Below are 17,401 nucleotides of genomic sequence, written 5' to 3'. Positions count from 1 at the left end.
CCAAGAGAAGGGAGCATGCTAATGGAGGACTCCCTGGGCTTCAAGGTCCCTTTTTACTCCTAGAAAGGAACTGGCTTTTCCAGTCTGGGCACACAGAGGGGACTTTAGAAAAACAGGGCAATGTTAAGACTTTGGACAGTTTATTAAAATATAAAAAATGGGTTGGAGTAAAGTGCGGAGGTGAATTATTTTAAATGAGAAGTTAAAAAAGAGCAGAACTCTTACTAATTTTGTGGTAGACTTTATTTTTGTTTTCTATTTTTATTGGTGGACAAGGAAGTTTCATTCATCCTATCTATAAGGTTGGCCATTAATCACACAGTGACCCATGACCTCTCTACATTGCTATTGAACATACTAGGTGAGTATGCCCCATATCTCCATTTAAGATATAAACTTCTTAAGTTAATAATTGTTTTATCTTCCTTTGCATCTTCCACAATGCTTTTCACAAGACAAGAGTTCGATATGAGCATTTATTGGTTACCATGGTGTTTCATTCATTCATTTATTCAACAGTTATTTGCTGAAAATGTATATATAATGTTGTGAAAAGTGTCAAAGTGCTGGTTGGAGGTGACTCTGGATAGCAGGCTAACCCCCTTCACTAGGGTCTAAGTGCCAGGGACCATCTTCAATACCCCTATTGCCTTATTCACAGCAAAGAGCCCAGAGGATCTTGAAGATGCCCCCCATGTCCTTACCTGGGTAGATCCTAAAGAATCCAGTTGAGCTGCCAAAATATTGCCAGGTCAGTGTTGGGTCTCTCTGGAAGTTCTCCACAAAAACAGGGTTCAACGCTTCAGACATGTAGACTCCATTTAAAATATCTGGGTCTAAAGGGAGAGATTGTAGAAGGAACCATAAGGTACGCTACATCAGAAGCAACTGCGACCAATTCCTCACCTGCTGAACACACACCCGCGCACACATGCGTACACACGCACACGTGCATGCACGCACAACCTGCAATGATGTAGTTCATAACTCCCCTTTACGTCTCACTTGGAGAACCACGCTCACAGCCTTGAGGCCATAAGCACTGGGCTTTCTCCCGGCCCTGAGGTCCCATTCTGCGTTCTCGGTCAGGTAGGTTGGAGAATCAGGTCACATCCTGCAGGGCTCCTCAGGAAAATGGGGGCAAAGCATGGACCTCCACCAGCAGCACCCAGACCACCACACCGGGCCACAGGGAGGGACTACCTTTGTTGTACACGTTGGTGGGCAGCTGTACACTGCTGAGGGACGTGTTCACCATCAGGTTGCTGAAGTGTGCGTTGGACTCGAGGACAAACTCGGCCCCCAGCTCCACGTACTTGCCACTTGCATCCCTTTCGTTGATCAGGACTGAGTTGTAGTAGTCAAACTGGGCAGAGGGGAACGGCGGACCAGTAGCCTCGCAGACACGGGGACCAGCCCAGTGAGCGAGAGAGAAAGAGAAAGGGTGCTATTAGAGGACTCAGCCGAGAGAGAGACGTTAGGCGGACTGACAGCGTCTGCACCAGCCCCCTCTCTAAGCAGTTCAGGTGATGACCCACAGGATTGGGGGCACATTCGTATATAATTAGAGCGGATGGTTGATTCAGTTGGGTTTTTATGTAAGTTGTCCAGGTTATTGCTCCGTTCTCCACTTTATTTATCATGGGTGGACGTAGCCAGAGATGGAGACAGAGACAGGCAGGCCGACTTCAGGGGAGATAAGGAGACAGGAGCCGTCTTGTCAGCACCACCTGCTTCATCAGTGGGGAGACTCCTAGAAATCCACAGAATGCAGCCCTGAGAGGTGAGGCTTCTCTCTTTAATAGCCTGCAGCCTGTGTCCCGGTGTCCCCTGAGGAGCCGCCAGTCTGCTCTCTGCTCTGACACACAGCATTGGATCTGCTCGGAGCCTTCATCAGACCCTCTTTGCCACATTCTTCACACCACGTGGTTCAGATGTGAAGAGCACCCTCAGCCCCTCCACCCGCCCCTCCCCATGTCCTGCCCATGTCACAACAGTGCTGGCATAAATCCGGCTGTGTCCACCCCCTCCACCCCAGCTCAAAACCTTGAATATGTGACTTTCAGGCTGAATAAAGGCCAGAGTCCTACCTTTACCACAGCCAGTTTCTGCTTCACCATTCCCTGGATATACAGAGCTGACCACTGCCAATTTCCTTAATTGTATGTATTTTTATTTCTTTTCCTTCAGCTTAGACACCCTCATGCCCTCAGCTGCTCAAATCTCCATCAACATGGGCCAGCTTGGAGGCCACCCTGTCTGTGGGACTTTCCAAGCTCCTCTTTCTTCTGCGTTGTGGGAACGCTTCACCATTTGTACGGACATGTTATAGGCCTAGAGCTATTTGGTCCATGGGCCTCTTGACTTGATCTGGGTAGAGGCTAGCACATAGTGTGGGTGGTCCGTGTCCTTGGAAGAGTGGCTTGCCACACTACACCCCCATCCCAGGTTTAGGTCTCTGTCTCTCCTGCCTGGCCCATAAATCCCTGCTCAAACAACTCTGGAACATTCAGAATCAAATGATCCCAACCAAGTTCACACAAATCCTGAGAGCATTCAAAGATAGTGCTGGACCCCCACCCTCCCTTACTCCTTCATACTCAGATGACACTGCCCATCTCTGGGGGTGGGGGTGGGTGGGAGATGAGCCATGATACCCTCAGCAGCCACTCTAGGAGCAGAGGGACTCACCACCAGAGATTCGTTGAATTCATGGTTCAGGTCAGCCTCCTCAGCGGCCTCTACAAGATTCTGAGGGATGGGAACACAAAGGGGAGAATAAATAGGCAAAGGAGGCCAGTGGGCCCTCAATTCCACTCCTAAGAATGGACCCAAGAGACCCCCTAGTCCCTGTTGAGCAGGGACTCAGACAACAACTTGTGCATAAATGTTCGCAGCAACACTCTTTGCAGTAGCCAAAAGCTAAACGCTATCTCCATGTGAAAGAAGCCAGTCTGAGGAGGCTACACAGTATGTGAGTCCAATCATAGGACATTCTGGAAAAGGCAAAGCTGTGGAGACAGTAAAAAAAATCAGTGGGCAACAGGGGTTTTGGGAGGAGTAGGGATGAAAGGGTAGAAAACAGAGGATTTTTAAGGCAGTGGAACTATTCTGTATAATGGTAGATACCTGTCCCTTGTGCCTTTGTCCAAACCCACAGAATGTACAACCAAGACTGAACCTGTGTGAGCTACGGACTCTGGGTGGTGATGAGCGGTCAGGTGCATCTACTGAAACCAATGCACCACTCTGGTGGGGGCTGTTGACAGCTGGGGAGGCTGTGTGTTTGTGGGGGAAGAGGGTGTACAGGAACTCTCTGTGCTTTCTTCACAATTTTGTTATAAACCTAAAACTGCTCTAAAAATAGTCTATTTAAATGAGCATGTGTATGTGTGTATGGCTATACATTTTTGTCATGTTAAAGTGGCATTAGGTACATTTACAATATTGTGCAACCATCACTGTCTAGTTCCTGAACTTTTCATCAGCCCCAAACAGAAACCCTGTACCCACTGAGCAGCTTCTCACATTCCCCTCTCTCCCTGGCTCCTCATAACCACTCATCTGCTTTCTGTCAATAGATTTTCCTATTCTGTATATTTTACATAAATAGAAACATACAGTATGGGACCTTTTGTATTTTTTGTATTTTCAATTTTTCACCGAGCATTATGTTTTCAAGGTTCATCCATGTTTTAACATGTGCCAGAACTTTATTCCTTTTCATGGCTGAATAATATTGCATTTTATGGATAGCTCATATTTTGTTTATCCATTCCTCAGATGATGGGCATTTGGCTTGTTTCCACCTTTCTGCTGCTGAATATAAATACACACAATTTTTGATTGTCAGTTATACCTCAGTAAGTCTGGGGAAACGAGGAGAAAACATGATCTCCTATTCTGCTTTGTCAGGGGTAAGCCACTAAGCCTGTCTGGGTCTCTGTTTAAATAACTGTAAATTGGTTAGAAGAGTCCTTAGCTTCCCTACTTCCAACCCCCAATTCCTAGGATATGATGAAGAAATTCCACAGAGCTAAGATTATTTTAGTGCTGCTTTGTGGGAATTCTCCCCATGGACACTCCCATAGAAGGTTTGGTGGCCGCGAGCCCCCAGAGGAACCCCCAGCAAGGAGCAGGGACTGGTGCTTGGAGGAGGTCTGCAGAGCAAGTGCTGGTTTGACTGGCTTTCTGAGGTCGAAGTTTTGGGAAGGACACAGCACAACTGGAGCCCAGGGGCGCCGGAGCCTGGCGTCAGGGGACGGGAATGCTGCCCGGTAGCCTGGGAACACCAGCCCCAGAAGTGGCACATTTCCTGCATTTGGTTGCCTGCTCTGCCCAGGAGGCAGTTTCCAGGGCGTTGCAGACTGAAGGAGGGAGGTGGTGCGGCTGGGCTAGCTGTGTGGGGCAGCTGTGGACCCTGCTATGGCCCAGATGGGCCATCTAGACCCCTAGTCTCTGATGCGCTGATCCCTTGCCCCTGAGCCTGAGAGAAGAGGCTGCACACTGTGACATGGGACAGAAGGCCCCAGCAACTTGACACTGGAGTCCTCCCAGATGGTGTTTTCGACGAGGGAGGTGGAGATGGGCGGCCAGGCTGGCCAGGCTGAGCTTCCCTTCTCCACGCTCCCCGCCCTGAGCACTGGCCTCAGCGCCCCTCCAACAGCTCACTGTCCAGCCCCAGCTCTTCTCTCCTGGTTTCCCAAAGGAATTTGGGGGGGGGGGGGCAGCACTGGTCTTGTATGGCCATATTTCTGGCTAGGTGGAGCAGGAACTATGTCTCTCTAACTATCCAGGTCCCCACTGCATCGGGGTAGGCACTTCATGCCAAATAAGTGACATTTCTGCTTCAACCAGGCCAAGTAGGCTCTGGTTGGGACTCATGATAGGGTCCCCCGAGCAGGAGGCTGTCACTATAAGCACCTATGCTGTCGGGGCAGCCCTCGGGGCACTTGGGTGCCATGAAGGGTGGGTCCATATGGCAGGAGAACAAAGGGCGGGGGAGATGAGTAGAGGAAAGAGAAAGGGCGGAGGAGAGAAAAGGAGCTTTACTTTGTATGTTCTCCAACCCTCTATATTCCCACCCCCAACCAACCGCCTGCCGTCTGTCTGTTCATTCATCCATCCATCCATCCACCTGTTTGTTCATTTAGCAGGTGACTCCTCAGCCCTCATTGTGTACCTGCTTTGCACCAGCCACTGACTACAACATCCTGATGCAGAGCCCCTGCTAACGCTGCAGGTTGGTTCCATTGCATTGGACACTGTCCCCTAAGGCAGAGCTCCAGTCCCAGCCCTCTCCTCTCCCCTTGCTGCCCATCATTTCCTTTTTTTCAAGAACCTTTTGGTTTGTGGGGATACAGGACAGATGCCTATGAGGTAGGAAAATGATGCTGTGGGTGAGACAATACAGGGCCATGCCATGAATGAGGGTCCATTTGGCGTGACAGGGGCTGGGGCAGAATCCCCCCACAGGTCATAGGACCTGGAGCACCTTGACAGCCTCCACTTTCCTGCGTAGCATGTTCTCCATGTCCTCTGAGAACTTCCTCACCAGCTCCAAGCCATCCACCTCCTGGATCTTCAGACTGGGCTCCACATCTTTGTACTTCTGTTGAGGGGAATGTGGGAGAGAGGGGCATCTGTCTTCTGGCACCGAATATTTGGCACCTGATCACATGTGGCCTCTATCCTCCCAACTTGTGCATTCACACCCATGAGGCCTTGTTTGCTCAGTTAGAGGCTGGAACAGGCCCTTTCCTTCACTAACGACAATTGCTGCTTCTTATCAGATGTCCTCTTTGTTTTAGGGGCTGTGAACATATTTGGTTAATACTCTTAAGACGTAGTAGACAGGGGCACAGAGAGGTCAACGAACTTGACCAAGGTCACACAGCCAGGTCTCTGAGACTTCCATGTTCTCTGTGCAGCTATACCTGCCAGATGCCTGGGGCTACTGCATGGACTGTGACACCTTCCTGAGCATCCACTCATCTCTCCCCCACACCCTATGATGCACATCGTGTCCAGACCAAGGTCAGCAGTGACAGGTATCAATGCTGCCTGACACACTGCTAGGGAGCCTAGGGGAGTTCAGAGAGCTGGATCTGAATTGACTGTCTTGGGCCACAGGAGAGTCTTTCCCTGAGGGTGTGTATCACCAGTGCCCAACGAGAGTTCAGCAGCCTATTGGCCACGTGGTCTTAGGCAAGTTACTCAGTCAGTTTCCTCATCTGCAAGATGGGACATGGGCATGGCTTTAGAGCAGGGGTCCCCAAACTACGGCCCGCGGGCCACATGCGGCCCCCTGAGGCCATTTATCCGGCCCCCGCCGCACTTCCGGAAGGGGTACCTCTTTCATTGGTGGTCAGTGAGAGATGCAAAGCATGGCATCGCTCACATACAGTACTACTTCCAGTGACGTGGGATGCATGCCTCACGGCTCCAGAAGCACGTCACATCACTTGTTACATCTAGCAGTGACAAATATGCAACCGGACATTGACCATCTCATTAGCCAAAAGCAGGCCCATAGTTCCCATTGAAATACTGGTCATGCCCTGGCCGGTTGGCTCAGCGGTAGAGCGTCAGCCTAGCGTGTGGAGGACCCGGGTTCGATTCCCGGCCAGGGCACACAGGAGAAGCGCCCATTTGCTTCTCCACCCCTCCGCCGCGCTTTCCTCTCTGTCTCTCTCTTTCCCTCCCGCAGCCAAGGCTCCACTGGAGCAAAGATGGCCCGGGCGCTGGGGATGGCTCCTCCGCCTCTGCCCCAGGCGCTAGAGTGGCTCTGGTCGCAACATGGCAACGCCCAGGATGGGCAGAGCATCGCCCCATGGTGGGTGTGCCGGGTGGATCCCGGTCGGGCGCATGCGGGAGTCTGTCTGACTGTCTCTCCCTGTTTCCAGCTTCAGAAAATGCAAAAAAAAAAAAAAAAAAAAAAAAAAAATACTGGTCAGTTTATTGATTTAAATTTACTTGTTCTTTACTTTAAATATTGTATTTGTTCCTGTTTTTTTTTTTTTTACTTTAAAATAAGATATGTGCAGTGTGCATAGGGATTTGTTCATAGTTTTTTTTTATAGTCTGGCCCTCCAATGGTCTGAGGGACAGTGAACTGGCCCCCTGTGTAAAAAGTTTGGGGACCCCTGCTTTAGAGAATGTTATGGAATGCGCAGACTTAGAGAATGTCTTTACCCAAAACAGCCATTTAGTTATTGCTCTATCTCTCTCACCTGGGTTGGAGGGCACACATGAGAACACTGAATGAAATGGTGCTTTGCAGAGTAAGAATGTGTTGTGGGTGGGAAACGGTTCTGAGCGGTCATTCTTACACTGGCCTGCTGAGGGCCAAGACAGGGTGAGGAGCCAACCTTGGCTCCTCCTACTTCCTCCAACGGGCTGTGGGGAGGGGTACACAGGAAGAAGCTGCATGGTGGTCCTGTGCAGGCAGAAAAGCCTGAGCGTTGCTTTTAGCATCATTTAGAAAATGGCAAAGTCGTAGTCACCTCATGAAGCTGTGAGAGTTAAATCCTGAATGTAAAGCTCTTAGCAAATAATAATAACAGAGAACGGCAGATTATTATTAAAACTGGTCTGGGAGTTATAAATATCTGAGGGAAATAAGGTTGTTTACTATCTAGTAAGAAGATAGGCTGTCAATCTGCACATAAAGCAATTAATCAGTAAACATAGGGATTGCTGGTGTATCATCCTCCCCATTGGGTCCTGCGCCCCGCCAGGAGCCAGGCACTGGCTCACGTCCACTGGGGCCCCTGTGGACACTGCAGCCCCGGCAGGGCTGGAGCTCCTGAGAACCGGAGGGATGGGCGCTCGCCCTGCTCACAGGCCGCAGGCCAACTTGTCTGCTTGGACGGCCCACGCAGCTCCTGCAGACTCTCCCCATGGCCAGCTGAGGCCCCACACACTTCTCCTCCTCCTCCAGCCTCTTTCACAGGGGTCAGGCTGCATCCTAGGCTGCTCACTCCTGCTTTTTCACCCCTCTGTTCTTCACAGCTCCTCCCCCAGTAAACCTCTCGTCTGTCTAATAGTCTAGCTTAACTTCTGCTTCCCAGGGGTGCTTGCTGACACTATGCTCTTGGCCATCTCACTGACTTGCTATGTGACCTGGGCAAATAGTTCCCCTGCCTGGGTCTCCAGTTTCCCCATCTGAAAACGAGGGCATTGGATTCCATGCTCTCTAAGACCCCTCACGGCACAGACATTCAGAGATTCTGGGTCTCTGTTCCTCTCCCTGGAAGGGCTTTCTGGCTGACCTCCCTCTGACCCTGTGAGCTACCTGGAACAGGGTTACTGACCTTCTGCAACAAGAGGGAGCCTGAGTATTTGGTCACGGTGTCATATAGGTTCCCACCAAAGGTGTCTGCCCACAGCTTCACCCTAGAATGAAGGTACGTGTGTATACACACATGCACATACAGACACACACATAGATGCACGTGCACACACACATGCACATACAAAACAAGTGTCTACATACATACCCACCGATGCAGACATACACAAACACACAGAGACAAACAATAGAGATTTGTACACTAACGCACGTGCACACATGTACATACACAGACACATACACACTGATTTACACCCAGGCAAATGCGCACAAAGAACACCTGTCCCTCCTGGACAAGGTGGGAGACTCTGAGGACCCACCAGGGGCTCAGCAACTATACTGGGGGTGCCGAATGCCCTTGGCTGGACCTCCCGCAAAAGGAGGGGCAGAGGCTGATCCCAGCACCGAAGGGCTGTGGTTTGTGGCTGGGGAGTGGAAAGCAGGGGGGGGAAGCTGTGGACAAGTCCAGGGTAGGGCAGAGAGGACCTTGAGGACAGACATAGGAACGGCCTGGGCATGGCTGCAGCTTCTCGGGGGGCCTTCCCAGTGTTCCCTGCTCAAGGTCACTGTTGAAACTTCAGCGGGAGCGTGAAGCACAGGGACAGAGGAAAGGCTCAGCGTGCTTCTGCCTCTGCTGAGGGTAGGCCAGGCAGCACGGGCTGTGAGGCCGTACGTCACCTTTGATGCAGGCGGCCTACGGGAGGAACCCTGACATCTTGTCTGTCCCCAGAAGGACACTGAGATCTCACCATCTGGACAGGCTGGAGGGGTCCTGGGGTTAGAAACGGGCTGAGCCTCTCCAGATGGAGCATGCTGAGTTTGCCCACATGATCATTTTGAGATCAGCATTTATCCAGTCCTTGAACCAATGTCTCTTAGTGTCCTACTTGCCAGGCATGGTGCTTCGTCCCGGAGCCACACCACAGCCCTCACCTTTGGCCAGCCTTCTGTGAGAGGGATGCCCCTTCACACTCAGATAGCATGACACGTTTGAAGGGATGCCAGTGAAGCTTGGCGGGGGAGAGTAGTGGCGAGGGAAGGCTTCGGGGGTGGGGGGTGAGATCTGAGGTACGCGTTAGAAGCTGGGGAGAGTTTAGTGTGACAAGTCGATTTGGAAGAGAATTCTAAGGAGGGAGAGAAGAGCTCGGAGGAGACCAACATGGTCTAGATTCCAGCTAGGGTGGTTGAGCTGACAGTGGCATTATTAAATCAAATTAAGACTATAAAGAAGATCACAGAAGCAAGTAGGGGAAGGTGATGAGTGTGGCGTGGGAGGAGTAGAATGGAGGTTTCTGTTGCAGAGTGATGTGGGTCTGGTGCTGTGTTGACCAGCTCTAGAAAGCACCAATTAATTGTGTTGTATCTTGAAAGACACAAACTTGAAGTTAACACCTTGCGTGATGGTCAGGAAGAACTGTTCATAGGCAATGGATATATGAGTCTAACGGGTAGAGGCAGGGTTAACAGTCGTTAGTACATGGGTGGAGGTGGAAATTCTGAGAGTAGATAGGCTTTCCCCTATCTACTTTCCCCTAGGAGAGAGTGTGTGGCATGAGGTCTGAGTGGATGACAAACCCTGGGGACACCAACAATCTCAGGGAAAGGGCAGAGGGAAGGAAGCACTTGAGACAGAGAGGTAACAGGTGCCCAAGGAGAGCCAGGGGAGCACAGTGTTGTGAAAGTGAGGTGTTGAGACTTAAGGAGCGGGAGAGGCTAGTGTCTAAAACAAGAGTGCAGGGAGACAAGTCCAGAAACGTCTACTGGATTGGGCAACGAGGATGTTTGATGACTTGGGTGGGGACAGGTGTGTGAGTACAGTGTAACAGGAGCTGGAGCAGGCATCGGAGGCTGAGGCCCGAGTGGGAGGGATGCTGCAGCTTCACGGGAGTGAGGTCTTCAGGGTGAGGGAGAGACTGAGTAGGATCCAGTGGGAGAGAGGAGGGGCTCAAGGTCCTGGGAGAAGCCCTGACTCCAAGGGAGTGGGCAGGTGCAGATGTGGGTGTGTTTAGGGGCCCTTAACCTCAGTGACTCTGGAGGTTTCCGTGTCAACAGCCCACTGGGCAGTGCTCCTCAATCAAGACCTGCATTCCAGCAGCCTATTCAAAGAGTTTGCCTTCTACTATTACTTGATGTGTATTCTGGAGATGAAAATTATTCTCAATGTCTCCCTTAACAATAGAGAGTATTACAGGCTGCAGAGGATATAATAGTGACACAAGCCAGGTTGACTTGAATTCAAATTCCAACTCTCTCATTTACTGGCTACATAAACTTGGGAAGTCACCTCAGTGGCAGAACAGGCCACCTCACCTAACTACTGTACTGGGTGGAGAAAGATCATTTGTAAAGCACCCAACACCATCCTAGGGGTATAAAAAGTAGAGGTCTTACAACCATATGGAAACAAGGCTACTCAAATCCACCGATCAACAAAGCTAAACACAAGCATTAGCGTGTTGCGCTGGTGTTCTCTCCCCACTTCTGCTGAGACATGAGGTTGACAGCTGGCACTGGTAACCTGAGTCTCACGTTACACTTGAGTGGCTGGACTTAGATGTGGCTAGAGTGCTCTCTCCCCCTCCCCCATTTATTGGGAATTTCTTTCATAGGAGGACAGGAGCTGAGGACTAAAAACAGATACTCCCAGGGAGAGGCACAGTAATTTATGTTTAAACCAAAGTGCAAGTGACAGACACTTTATCTTCAGGACAGGGTGTAGAATCAGGGCCTGGAATGAGGCAGAAAGACACAGAAAGGGAAGACCAAGACCATCAAAGTCCAATCTGACCTAGTTTCTGGTTGCATGAGCCGTTTTGTGGATTTGGAACTGCTTTACCTTTTCAGTTCTAAATGTTAAAACGAATTTCCACGAGGAGCATTTCAAGCCAACACAGTGCCTCTTCCCTGTCCCTCCACGCAGGCACCAATTCTCTTGGAAGGAGCCTTGCTCAGCTGGTGCTTGAGACGCTGCCTGCTGTGAGCCACCTCAATGGGTGTGAGCACTGGGGACCAGGTCTGCTTTGGACCATCAGGTGGTTGGGGTGGGTAGGTGGAATTTGCAAATGGAAGACAGGAGGGTGAAAAAACAGTCTTCACAGCAAGAAAGGGAGAGTGGCCAGTTGAGCCCTCAGGGGGAGATCCCAGAGGGATATCAGAGGTGAGGTATGTGTGTGTGGGGTGACACCGAGGATGGAGGTCTGTCTGGGGGAAGGAAGAGAGGAAAGGGTCAAGGAGTTTTACGGGGTGGGGGGAGCTGAATTTAAATGCTTACGTTTCCAGAGGAATCTCAGCCTGCGCGGATGTGGGGGACAGGGAGGTGCTGGACAGCAGCAGACACAGGATGATTGCAGTCTCTCGCAGGGAGGGCCACAGGCACCAAGGCATCCTGCTGCAGGTGAAGCTGGATCCGGTGGAACCTGAGAGGTCGTGGCGAAGAGGAGAGGGCCGCCTCAGACCATGGCCTCTGCCTGCCTGTCACCCCAATCGTTGGGATGCCTCCAAGCCTTCTGCTTTTGGGATCTTGGCCAGCCTGGGGTCCCCAGCTTTCAGTCTGCAACGCCTGGCTGGAGAAGGGGCTTCTCTCTGTCCTGCAGAGAAGAGCAACAGAGGAGCCACCTCACCTGACTAGCAGGCTCCCAGGAGAGGGGCTGACTGTGGCAGGGGAGGCTGTGACAAAATGCACCCTGTAATCCACTGGCCTCTCCTCTAATCCCCGGCTGACAGCAGGGAGGGGGCAGGGGGCAGGAATGACCTCAGCAGGATTACTCTGCTTCCAGAAGACAGGGCTTGGCCATTCAATTTTCCTGGGGAGTCAGAGCATACTCTCCTTATTAAAGAAGCAGCCCTTCTGGACACAAGGAGAGGAGAATACTATGACACTGACCCAGGAAAACAGCTGACATTTGCCTAGAGCTCCAATTTACCAAGATCTATAATAAGTCTTCTCTTAACCTCAGCATGACCCTGGCAGGTTGGTGTCATCCATCCTTGTTTTCAGGGGCCCTTGAGACACAAGGAGGGTTGGGGACAGAGTTGAGGACCTAAGTCTGGCTCCTGTCTCCAGGCCTGCTGCCTTTGGCCAGGTCAGGGGTCATATCAACAACCTGTGGTACCCACACCTCCCACATCACACCTGTTCTGGTTTCAGCCTAGGGGTCCATTTTCCAGGGAGCTGTTGAAATTCAAGGTCCCTCGCTGGCACATCAACCTGTTTCTAACATATGCAAAAGGAAGACTGACTGCAGCCGGTGAAGACCTCTGTCCCTTTCCTTTCCAGCTCTTCTCTGTCTGATCTGCCCTCAGTTGGATGATGTTTAGTGGATGTGTGCATTTGGGGGACCCATCTAAGAGGAAGATGAGTTGGGGAAGCAGTTAATTTGGGCTTAGCACAATATATTTATGTAGCACAGTTACTTCCTTGTATAGACAGGTTATCTCCAGCCATCTGGTGTAGGAACACATAACACCCACAGAGCTGACTCTGCCCTACTCCAAGACACTCAGGTACAGAATGAGTTCGTGGTGGTCTGAACATCCTACAGCGCCCCCCGCTGGAAGTATGTGGGAGGGGGCAGGAAAAAAAAGGTTTGAAATACACTGAGCCGGAAGCTAGTCTGGAAGAGTCTTGCCAAGATCAACCAAATAAAATCGCCAGTGGAAGAGTTGGTTCTCATCAAGGCCTGGCCCAAAACAGTTCTCTCCTGTTAGGAAAGCAGCTAGATTTGCATGTGTGCAATTATAATCATGCCCTACCCTGTCTTCTCTTCCAGCGGGAATTACACCAAATGTAACTCAATCAAAGTTCTTGAGTTTGTGGGTCTAGATTGGTAATAGTCCCGCAGGAGTGCTGTCTGTGATGCCACCCTGTAGGCACCCCTCGTGTGGGGAGTGTTTCTTAGTCTCTCCAATGCATCTCATCCTGACAAATCTGCTGGTTCCAGCAAAATGGCACACACACTTGCCACCAACGCAGAGACATGTCTGAAGGAGCGAGTGTTCTAGCGACAGAACTCCTACACGCCTTCATCAAGAGTCAATGTTGTAGTACCAGAGTCATCTGGTTACACGGCTGTGTGGTTCAATACAATGTGGCAGTGGGTTTTAAGTGAGTTGTTCCTATTAATGCCTTCATTTCAGATGGATGTTGTATATTTTGGGGGATGAGAAATCATACCAAAATTTAGAAAAAGTACAGCAGAGATGTGTGGGGCAATTAATGAATAATAATTAAAAAATGTATAATGTTTCTAGGTTTTGTGATATTTTTTTGTGTGTGTGGTATTCATCAATTTCTTAACATTTGTATTTTGGAGTGATTTTTTTTTTTCATTTTAAATAATTATTCACTTTTATATCTATTTTTGTATTTATACTTTGTATTCTTTTTCTTTTATAGATGACCACCTCCAATGATGCAAGTTCCTGACCTCTAGAACCTGGGCCCGGAGCCTCATAGCGTCTGCTCAATGAGACCACAGACTTACCCCAAGTGCTGAGCACAGGAGCTGTTTTGAAAGGCCTGACCATGGTGATCATGTCACAGACCCAGAGGTGGCCTGGGTCCTCTCCTGCCTCTTAGATTTGCTTGGGAAGCTCTCAAAGTCCTTGTAAAGAAAAATACTGATATTGTAATGGTGAGTAAAGTAAAATTATGTCTTTTCAAAAACTTATGTTAAAGAACAAGAATTCAATCAAGGAGATTTAAAGATCTAATCGGTTTTATTAAATGATTCATGAATTGGGCATCATCCCATCTCTGAGAAGTTGTGAAAAATGGTAAGTTTTTATAGGCAGAAACTGGAAAGAACAAGAAGGTTATTAGCAAAAGAAAAGAAAGTATTGTTTCAAGCAAGTTTAGATGGAGGGTAGAGGGTGGGGGAGGGGGGGCTGCATTTTATCAGGCAGGTCACCTCAGCTTCCTTTGAGGGATGGAGAGGGCCCATGTGTTGACAGACTATGTCATTGGCACAGACCAGAAAATTCCTGACTCAGATTACATTCCTGGAGAAGGTCGGGTAATAAATCTAGGCTCCGTGTCATTGCTTCAGCACAAGTGACTCCATTTTGGGCCTGTGGTTTTCTCCTGAACAAGCCTATGAAGGTATTGCACCCTACAAGAGTGCTCTAACCAGCTGTACAGAGAAAAAATACCTTTTAAATAACTCTGAAATGTATTTGTATGCTATGTATGTTATGTATGCATTGTTGGCTCAGCTAATTATAGCATCTTAAGACTGTAGCTTCTCTTACTGTTCTGTACTGTGCACCACTCGGGACTGAAATAGGGGTGGGGGTGGGGCTGTGGGGGGTAGGGCAGGAGTTTAGAGCCAAATATCTTCAGAGAATGGATTTCTTAGCAGGAATAAAATAAAGTGTGGGAACAGAGCTCAGTGTTAAGGAAGTTATCAATCCTTAAGAGAGATCTTTGAAACTCAGAACTCTGATGGCCCATCCCTTCTGTAGGCCAGGATTGTGTATCATTCCTGCCACTTAGGACTGAACCTGTGTTGTGACTTTGTTTTTAAGGGCTCTGAGAGGAACAGTATTCCAACTTTCAGTCAGTGTTTCATCTCAAATCCCTTAAATGTAATCCAGCTTGACCCACTTTCCTAGGGCACCTTTTTGGTGGGTCAGCCTCTCAGCAGGCACTGGGACTGACGCCTGGAGTTGGAATGGAGATTGGCCATCACACTTCAGACAAAGTCCGTCCAGGGAGGCTGATCTCAAAAAAAGCCCTCAGTGAAAGCGAGTTAAGTGCCGTGATGTGGAGGGAAGTATTTGGCAGCATACTGGAAGAGACAATTATTTTTTTCCATTTGTGGAATAAAGGGGGATGGACGTTTCTGGGAAGGCTTCACAGGACAGGGACTTGTGAATTGGGCTTCGAATAATGAATAGGAGTTCACCAAATGAAGACTACTGAAGGGGTAGCTATAAGGAACAGATGGTACAAGGAACAAAAGTAGGAAACCATGGGTATGTTACAGTGTATATGCCTTTTGTGGGATGGTGAGAATATCAGTGTCTATTACTGCATACTAAGCTATACTTAGCAGCTTAAAATAAAAGCAACTATTTAGTTAGTTGATGAGCGTGTGTGTGTGGGCAGGGCCCAGCAGGCCAGGCTCTTCCCCACTCCAGGCTGTGTCAGCTGGGGCAGCAGAGGATCCACTTCTAGGATGATTTACTCACATGGCTGCCAGTTTGGTGCTGGCTGTGGGCTGGGAACTTGCTGGGGCTAAGGCTGGGAAACCTCCATTGTCCTCCACGTGGGCTGCTTGGGCTTCATCACAGCATGGTGGCTGGCCTTTCTGAGTTAGAATCCCAAGAGAACATAAGGGAAACTGAAGTGCGTTGTGAGGTCTGCCTGGAAGTCAGAGAGCATCATCACCTTGGCTGTATTTTAGTGACTAGCCAGGCTCTGGTTTGGCCCAGGCTCAACGGGAGGAGAGTCAGGCCCTACCTCTGAATGGGAGGAGTGTTAAATTTTGTAGGCATGTTTAAAAGCTGCCACAGTGAGGATAGTAGGGTTGGGAGTAAGGGAGGATGGTGAGGGTGGGAGGGTTGGGGGTAAGGGCGTAGAGAAAAGAGCAGCAGAAGATGAAGCTGGGGGAAAGTTATAGCTAGATGATAAAGGAATATATTGTCTTTCTAAAAATCTAACTTAAATATCACCTACTGTAACTCCATGTCCATGGAAAAGGAGTGATTCCTGAGTGCGGTGGTATGGGGGGGGGGGATGGGGGATGGGAAGGAAAAGGAACAGGGATGTAAAAGATCCCAGAGTGTAGTATCTCAGTTAAGCTCCGTTGTGTACAGACCACAAAGCCGGAATTTTTTCCATCGCTCACTGAGTGCTGGCCAGTGTGAAGGTCCCCGAGTTCTGCCACTCCGGGAGAAGCTCGGTGAGAAGTATGCATGCATCCTGCTTCCGTCCTTCCCCTTCAGGTCCCCCTCGTGCTTCCCCCCCTCCTGGCCCCCTCTGGCCTCTCCCCCTTCCTCTGTTCTCCCCTCCTGCCTGCCTCCTTCCTCTGGTCCCAGCTTCCACCCTCCCCTTTCCCTGATCCCGGTTTCTGCCCTCTCTTCCCCCTTGTTCTGTTCGCCCCTTGTTCTGTTCGCCCCTCGTGCCCGCTCCCTCCCCTCCATAGCCTGTGCTCTGTTTCTTGATGACTGTCCGCATGCAGCACCCACGCACTGGGCCCACCAGCTCCCTAAGAGCTGGGCTGGAGTGCACTCATCTCTGAGCTCTCCCGACATGAACAACAGAAGGTCCGACCAAGGGAATGAACCAGAGCTCTCAGCTTGATTCTACATCAGAGTAGTTGTCAGTATGTCTCAGTACTCCACGTCATTTTTCCTTTGTTTGCACCACAGATATGTGCGCACCCACATAAACACGGATTTGAGGCCCTGTGCGCAGGTCTGATCCTCCCACTGGTCATCTGATTCCCCCACACACACCTGCTTCAGGGCGTAGTAAAGAGCAAATGAAGCAATGTAAGGTATATTTTGTTGACAAACTATAAAATAGGAGAAATTTTATAAACTTTTATTTAGCAATTGAATCTTTTTTTTTTTTCAAAAGAAATTTTTATAGCAGCAAAAGAAAGCTATTTTAGTTGATGGAAGCTCCGTCTAGTGGCTCAGGCCAAAGCCCTTGGAGTCAGTGGTGACCACTCTGTCTCATGCCAGCTTCGTACAGGCCATCGCAAATCCTACCAGCTCCAACTTACATTTGAAATATAACCATGTTTCCCAAACCACTGCACGAACCTGGCCAGAACACCTCTGCTTACTGCCTGGACGATGACAACATCCTTCATACTGCCTTTTCAGAATGGCTTCTGTTTGACCCTCCAGAGAGAGGCTCCAGCCTCTGCCTGCTGCCCCACACCCTTGGAGTTTCATCCATCCAGACCACCTCTACCGAGCCCTGTGCCTTCTGACTTCCATTGAACTCAGCCAACATTCCTCACAGGAGCCTGGAAAAAAAGCAAGGTTGCCTCTGGCTGGTGGCATCCCTCAACCAAGACTCACTGGTTCTCTTCG

General features: G+C 49.8%; 1 protein-coding gene across 1 annotated transcript in view; it reads right to left on the bottom strand.

The window, feature by feature from the left end:
- CACNA2D4 (calcium voltage-gated channel auxiliary subunit alpha2delta 4) overlaps window positions 1-12,013 on the bottom strand; it is a 114,602-nt gene extending 102,589 nt beyond the window's left edge. Inside the window, 6 exon segments of the mRNA XM_066258237.1 lie at window positions 705-836; window positions 1,204-1,366; window positions 2,692-2,751; window positions 5,495-5,611; window positions 8,316-8,397; window positions 11,625-12,013. Of these exon segments, the coding sequence (XP_066114334.1) occupies window positions 705-836; window positions 1,204-1,366; window positions 2,692-2,751; window positions 5,495-5,611; window positions 8,316-8,397; window positions 11,625-11,737 (667 nt within the window). The 5' untranslated portion in view covers window positions 11,738-12,013.
- Window positions 12,014-17,401: the final 5,388 nt, after the last annotated feature.

This window comes from Saccopteryx bilineata, chromosome 2 (assembly GCF_036850765.1).
Source record: "Saccopteryx bilineata isolate mSacBil1 chromosome 2, mSacBil1_pri_phased_curated, whole genome shotgun sequence".
Lineage (NCBI taxonomy): Eukaryota > Metazoa > Chordata > Mammalia > Chiroptera > Emballonuridae > Saccopteryx > Saccopteryx bilineata.
Note: the sequence above shows the minus strand (reverse complement) of the source record. Positions and strands in the feature narration are given on the sequence as shown.